We start from the raw sequence: 7,850 nt of genomic DNA on the forward strand, positions 1-7,850 counted from the left end.
AAAGGGAAAGAATGCCTGCCGAAGTAAACCTGCTGTAAACAGAAACCAAAGCTAATAAGACTCTATGCCAATAGTGCATAAACTTTTTGGTCTCAGGATCTCTTTATACTCTCAAAAGTTAAAAGAGTGGGGCTTCCCTGGTGGTGCAGTGCTTGAGAGTCCGCCTGCCGATGCAGGGGACATGGGTTCGTGCCCCGGTCAGGGAAGATCCCACATGCCGCGGAGCGGCTGGGCCCGTGAGCCATGGCCACTCAGCCTGCGCGTCAGGAGCCTGTGCTCTGCAACGGGAGAGGCCACAATGGTGAGAGGCCCGCGTACCGCAAAAAAAAAAAAAAAAAAAAACACAAAACAAAAGTTAAAAGAGCTTTTGTTTATTTAGGTCTTATCTAAATCAAGAAATAAATTACTATATCGAAAATAAAAACTGATAAAAAAAAATTTTAATATACATTATTTCATTTTTTAAAAATCATATTTTAATATAAATAATATACTTTTATGAAAATACCGTATATTTTCCAAAACAAAGATAACTGTGTAAAGAGTTGTAATTGTATATTTTTAGCTTAGTGGTACTCAACTACCCAGCTTAATAGAAGACATCTGGATTGTCATATCTCCTTCTGCATTCAATTTGTTGCAATGTGTTGTTTTGTTTTAAGAATATGAAGAAAATTTCGACTCCCACAAATATGTAGTTGAAAAAGGGAGGAGTATTTTTATAGGTTTTCAGATAATTGTGGATATTCTTCTTTGATACTAAATAAAAGCACGACAAAGAGCTGTTTCTCAAACGTTAGTTGCATATAAAATCTGGAAACACGTCAATGAAGTTCTCATAGTGTTCCCTTAAAATCCATTAGTTTATTTTATACTTTGAGTGGATTATCTATGCGTGGTTTTGTAACATCATACATTGGTTACTGGGAAATACTGGTTTACTGAGTTATGCAAATTTTCCAAATGTTGACAAACCACATGATAAAATATCAGAAATTATATTCATTGATATAATCATCTGATCTCATCTTTAAACTACTAGGAAGCTCTTAAGCTCACTGTAGTGGTTACAAGTTTTCAAAAATTCTAATTTTTACTTGAAAGCTCAATTTTTATCATTGGCAACAAATATTATCAATTGTTTTCCCTGAACTGACAAACTTACTGTGTTCATTTTTGAGAAAATTGCTAAATATCCGAGTATGAATAACCACAGTTTGCCAGGCATTCTCTCAAATAAAAATAATGTTCTATGAAAAAAGCTAGTTCTGCTCAAAACTCAAACAACTACAAACAACTACAGAACTGCTCTCCCGCAGGCTCAACCACGCTAGTTCGGTACGCAGCAGGAGTGCTTGACTTGTACTTCCCAGTTCATCAGACAGAATATTAAAAAAGACACAAGACTTGCTAAAATTAGTCATTTTTACTGCTTCGTGAACAATATTCTTAAGTGAAACTAGCATTATTTTTACTGCATGTGCATGGTGGTGAAGATTATGATGAATACAGCAATGTGGTTCCGCTGCTTTGATTTATGCTAAAGAGCCAGCAGTTTTACTCACCATTGCCTCTGCACCACCTCCTCAAGTGTCAACACAGTGAAAAAGGCAAATAACATCTTAGTATGATTATGAACTCCCTAAAAGGTCCTCAGGGACCCTCAGGGTTCATCAGATCACACTTTGAAAACCACTACTATCCAAACACTAATCACTTTCAAAATTTCTCTTAAACAATGAACCTGTGTGACTACTCTAACCCAAGATGTAGAAAGAAAAACAAACCAACCAACCTCCTAGAATAAGGAGTCTCTGAACAACACCTGTGTGGTAGCTGGAAAGGCTCCTCAGGTAAGGGAGGCTCAGAACTCTGCATTCTGAAAAACAGACTGACTGAGATGGTCCGCAATTCTTTTCTCACATTCCCACACCAAGGGTCTAGGAGAATCTGTGCCAAGCCTCAAATTAGAAGACAGAAAGCAAGTATGACAAGACAACAATGATACTGGAAAAGAGTTTTATCAGATGATAACTCGTTTAAGTTTCTTCAAAATGTGAATTTTATATTGTTTACTTCCATTTTATAGAAGCTGAAATAACTCATTCTTTTTAACAACAGTCAGATCCTAACCATAATACTTGTTCAATTATAAACACTATTTTTTTTAAACAAGAAAATTTCACCTCTTCAGCTCACACATAAAGATTTGCTAATACTACCTCATGTACAGAACTGGTTACAATTCAAAGTGTTTCTGAATTCACAGCAAATCATAAAATTTTACAGAAGAAACAAACATCTACTTTGCCCACCACTGTATGTCTAGTACCTAGCTCAGCCCTCGTACAAAATAAAACGTTCAATAAAAACTGCTGAATGTTGAAGGGGTTGAAATGGGGTAAGAACTCACTGCCAGACTCCTAGTATAACACCTAGTACTCTTGTTAATATGTGAAATCTTTCTCATCATTCTCTAACATCTCTGAGAAACCTAAAGGGACTACTACAATTTATCCTGAGAAAATATAACATTACCTGTTACGCTTGAAATTACATTTGAAAGCCTGCTCTGGACTAGGTGTTTTATAGGTTCTCATTTAGATCACAGTTCAAAACCAGAACAAATAGCTCCAACACTTTCATTTTTAAGTATCTGCGATCTGAATTAAGCATTAATTTCTATTCCTATATGAAGCAGCAATAAGATACTAGTCTAACTCAATACACTGACTGCACTACCCTCACACACACTATACTAAATATTTCTTTTTCTCTGATGATTCAGAATGGTTCTTGATTTCTTAAAGTTTCTTAGGTTTATATTTGAGACACTTGTTGCGTTAAAAGAATTTCAAATATAAAGATGAAGGAAATTGTGTAGTACCTTTGAAAATAATTGTCACCGTAACTTTTTCATTTTTAATTTTTCCTGTCAGTTTGACATTTATCATTGATTCTTTCACAAAAGCACAATGTAGAAAACTTTCAGTTTTGAACTATCTAGTTATTTAGATTCTAGATTTTTAAAAAGATTAGTCAAATTTAAACTAATTAAGGCCAGCAAGTACAAAATTAAAATTCAATCAGAGAAATGGCATACACTTAAAGAATATAATTTATCAATTTAGGAATTGAAGCTACTTCAAATCACATTTCATTTTGAAATACTGCTATGAATATAACCTCATTTCATTCCATACAGTTATTCTGCAGAAGAACATGACCTACCAGGGATATTGCCAAAGGAAAAGGTCATCTGTTGCAATATAAAGGATTTGAATTAGATATCCTTTAAACAAAAAAGACTGTCAGAAAGACTTTAAAGGGAGATCATGGACTCCATCTTCTCTGGAGGTTTAAAAAGAAAAGATTTTTCAAATTTCTGGGATTGGCTTAGACTTGGCCTCACATTTGGTGACTAAGACAAAATCAGTTCAAAGGTGAGTCTGACCCAAGGGATTCGAGTCCTGTTTGTCAGTCACACAAACAAGTAACTAGCAAACTGCATCCCTCTGCTCTGCAGCTATCCAGTCCCTGCTTTAGTAATTGCCAACCTTATTCTTGAAATTACCCTAACTGCTAATTAACATGTCAGTCGTAGAGAATTATTTCTTCCAACTACTGAAACTTTTGCTTCTCCAGTGTTATGTAGCCCTTTAATCCTGTTTTTCTAACATTACCAGAGAGACAAATATTCTGTGGTGCAATCAATATCTGCCCTGTTAACAGTGCCCTGGTCCATTGTTCTACCCAAACATGGATTCCACTCTGAATTTCAGAAACAGCGGGAGAAAAATAACAGGTAACAGAGAAATTAGAGCTCTTAGGTTTAACTTAGGGCCAAAATCAAAAGAGAAGAGACAAATTCAGAGAGAGTAAGGAAGAAGCTGAGAGGGTCGTAGTGTAGAACACTTACTTTTAGGAACAGAGTGTCCCTTAGACTTCTGGTGAGTTGCCCAGAGCCTCTTCAGTTTCAATCCAAATGACAATGCTTCTCTGAGTCCTTCTCAAGTAATGTTTCCACCACTAAAAATTGGATCTATAAGAGCTCAGATGTACTGGTAAGAAATGTCAGGGGCCCCCATGGGGGCCTCAAGCCTCTTTTAAACTAGGCCCACTTCTCTGTCCTGGGCCAACTCCCCTGTGCACTATATTCCTTCTTCTTCCAGGTGCCAGGTATTCGGCCTGTTTCTTCTCTTCTGAGCTGCCACCACCTACTCTATTTCTCAGGGTTCCTCTAACCCCAAGACTGGCTGTGGAGTAGGACACCAGCTTCCCCCCTTCCTTGCTGTCCCTGCAAATAAACATATAGGCTCTTCTAGTTTCAGTATTTTTCTAGTGGCTACAAGAAAATAGAGAGGGAACAACAAAAAGCAACAATATCGCACCAGAGATTAAGATTATAAAAACTGTCTCCACATTAAAGTTCCTGCCTTTTCTGAAAATTGCTTACTGAGCGTTTAAAAAAGTACAAAATACTAACATAGATATACAAATATAATCTAAGCCAAATCCAACCTTATATAGACTTAGAGATACAGAGATACTCTGCTTTTCAAAATACTTAAATCACGGGTCCAAAAATAGTTACCATTCATTTTAGCAAATGGTACTTTTTTCTTTTTAGCATGTTCTGTTATATTCCCTTGAATTTAGCAGCTGTTTGAAAATTTGCTTTTTAAAGGACATCATGAAAATATTTAATATATTTTATCCAATGTAATGAGAATTAATATACGAAAAGCATATTGTGGTTTACAAAAAGACAGGTATGTCAAAAGCAGCTAGCTTCACTCAGCAGATCTTAAAATTTCAAGTTTTTGACAACCATTTATGTGTTCACATTTAAAAATTTAATGAAATGCTGTAAATAGTGTTTAAAAATCTGGATATCTCATTTTAGGAATCTAACTCCTACTAAATATATTCCTCTGTTACTATTGTATAGCCCTTTTTAAAAACAACAGTATAACGCATTAGTATTCTCGTGATAATCCAGTTTCTAACAGACTTTAATCAAGAGTATATGTCATCTAAATATTAGGCCATAAATCACAGTAATTAAGTGCTGGCAGATCAAGAATGCCACAGACTTTGAATTTCCTGAATGATTTTCTTTATCCACTTAATACACTTAAGTGGTTTTTTAAAAGACTCTTATCATATTGTAAGCTTACAATAAAATAAAGACCAAAAATAAGCAGAGATCATTTTACCCCATTTGTATAGTCTAACAGATTGCCATTTAATCAAACTAAAGATATTCAGACACGTTCAGGAAAAATGTGTCCCTGTGACTGGGCTCACCTCCAACTACTTATTTATACAATATTAGAGAATTTGGGATTAAAAACACTACACAAACCCCTGATCTGACCCTTCCAGACGTCTATGTAAAAAAAAAAAAAGGAAGCTTAATCTGTTGTGGATTCTATAATCAGATACTTTTTTGAAGAACGACATTAAATTACATCTTTTGCTCCTAAAGAGGATTTCACGGTTTTTCTTTGATTCCTGCACACTAACACAACAATGCAGCCAACGTTATTACATCCGGACTGTGTGGTGGGGAAGGGGTGGGGGGCGGGGGGGGGCATTACACCCAGCGACACGAATTAAATCGCAGTAGCTAATGCCTCCCTTAAACAATTTATTCTCTCTTGGCAGCAAAAAACGTTCCAGACTCTTCAATTACCCCTCACCGCAAAGCATCGCTTGGGTCGCGATCAATTTGACCCAGTTCCTATCGCGGCCACCACCTCAGGCTCGCCTCCGCCCGCCGGGTATGCCAGTGTCACGGGAGGGGGCGGCGGCCGCTGGGGCGTCCTCGGCGCCGCGAGCCGGTGGGCGGGCGCCGCGCGGGGCAAGCCCGGGACTCACCGGGTGGAGGTGCCCTTCCGCACATCGCACATCATGCACTTGAAGGCCTCGGCGCTGTTCCGGAAGGTGCAGACGCTACAGTCCCAGTAACCCTCATCCGAGGACGGCTTCGGCTGCCGCTTCGGCCTGCAGGACACAACCCGGACACGACGCGGCGCGGGGTCACCAGCGGGCCGCGCCCGGGCCCCGCGGCCGCCCCCGCCTCGCCCCCCGCCCAAGTCCCGCGACCCCAGCCCTGCAGGCCCCCAGCGCGCCAGGCTCCGGCTCGAAGGGGGAGGGGAGTCAGGAAGGCGGGGGCGTGAGCGCGGCCGCAGTAGCAGCAGCTGCCGCTGCCGCCGCCGTCGCCGCCACCGCCGCTCGGACACCCCGAGCTGCCGCTCCGGCCGCCGCCATCGCGACTCCATTGTGGGGCGGCCGGCGCCGGCCCCTCACGCGGCAGCGCTCGAGCAGCGGCGGCACCGCCCCCGTTTTCGCCCTGCTGCTCGGGCGGCGAGCAAGGCGGCCGCCCGAAGCCCGGCGCAAGGGCCCCGCCGCCTGCACAGTCCGGGCCCGGGGGCCCGGGCGCTGTTACCTGGTGGGGCTCTTCTTGTCTCCCATGGCTTGGCTACAAACGCACGCCGAGAGTCGCCGCCGCGGCCGCTCTATTTGTCAATAAGGAGGATAATAAGACGGACGGAAGCGGGCGGGGGAGGAGGGAGGGGGCGGGGAAGGCCGCACCGCCGAGCTCCGGAGCCGCCGCCGGATCCCACGCAGCCTCCAGCTGTCGGGGAAACTCCTGCCTGGGCCACGTGACCCGCGCCCGCCAACCAGCGGCCGCGCCGGAGACTTCAAACGAGGCCAGCGCGGCCCAGCACTCGCGGCGAGTTCGCGGGCGGCCGCGTGGGGGTGGCCGCCGCAGCCTCAGGCGCGGTCACCGCCTCTCCCCCCGGTGCCGCCAGCTTCCTGTCGGCATCCTGGGAGCCCCTCCAGCGAGAGATGCTCTGTCATCCTGCGCGAAGCCTGGTCCAAGGCGGGGGCCGGCGTTCAGAGGTCATCCCGACTCCGGAGCAGAGTGCGCGACTGCGGTCTCCAGGTAGAACCGCTTTCCGGGCCTGGGCGGTCCTTGGCGTCTCAGCCCCAGCCCGAAGGATACCCGGGGGCAGACGGCAGCCAGCAGTGAGCGCCATTGCTAGGTGCCTTAAGCCACTTGGTTTTGTGCACACGAATGCTCTACCAAGTAGGGATTGTCGCCCTTAATTTGGAGGAAACGAAACCGAGGCTCGAGAGGTTAGGTGACTTCCTCTATATTACCTAATTAGAAAAGGATAAAGCCAGGAATCTAACCCTGGTTTAATTCCAAATGCGCTCTTCTCGCCTCCCAGGCCTCTACAGTATCTGCTTTAAAAAGAAACAACAACAAAAAACCCTCATAAAACCTTGTTTCTTCTTTGTAAATAACGAGATTGCATGTGCCCTGAACATTGTTAAGAAAAGAACATTTTCCTCCCAGGTCTCGTTACCTTAGCGTACTGGATGCCCTCGTGTTGTACTGGACTCTGGCAACCCATCCAACTGGTCTCTGAAGCTCCAGCCCCACCTCCTCAAATCTATTCAGTAATTCACAACCAGATTAATAATAAATGCTGGTAACATTATGTCACCACGCTGATCAAGAACTTTGCTAAGGCTCTGAGACTCCTTAGCCTAATAACACTTTTTACCACTATGTGCTGGCACTTTGTAAATCTCTTTACACAAATGCATGTTTTAAAGGGCTCAGAGTACTATGCAAATTTTCTCATCAACTAGCCTTTCCCTACATTTGAAAGACAAGGAATTTAGGGACCAGGTTAAATGTTTTCTTTAATGAACTGGCCAGGATTAGAGCTCAGGTACCCTGTCAGTCTTTCACCAAGTCATGCTTTCTTTCTTTCTTTTTTTAAATTGAAATATAGTTGATTTACAGTATTAGTTTCAGGTTACAGCAT

The 7,850-nt window shown here is 42.8% G+C and overlaps 1 protein-coding gene across 3 annotated transcripts in view; it reads right to left on the reverse strand.

The window, feature by feature from the left end:
- Positions 1–6,690, reverse strand: part of YAF2 (YY1 associated factor 2) — a 65,942-nt gene extending 59,252 nt beyond the window's left edge. Inside the window, exons 1-3 of one of the 3 annotated variants that reach the window (XR_014295260.1) lie at positions 6,455–6,690; positions 5,884–6,009; positions 3,920–4,297 (exon numbers count right to left, since the gene is read on the reverse strand). Coding sequence is in view for 2 of the 3 variants with exons in the window: in XM_082635028.1 (XP_082491154.1) it covers positions 5,884–6,009; positions 6,455–6,480 (152 nt within the window). In the remaining variant the exon portion in view is untranslated. The remainder of the gene's footprint in view (positions 1–3,919; positions 4,298–5,883; positions 6,010–6,454) is intronic. The other 2 variants (XM_082635028.1, XM_082635029.1) reach the window with 2 other exon arrangements.
- Positions 6,691–7,850: the final 1,160 nt, after the last annotated feature.

The sequence above is a fragment of the Mesoplodon mirus genome (genome assembly GCF_964341445.2).
Source record: "Mesoplodon mirus genome assembly, chromosome: 11".
NCBI classification, from domain to species: Eukaryota; Metazoa; Chordata; class Mammalia; order Artiodactyla; family Ziphiidae; genus Mesoplodon; species Mesoplodon mirus.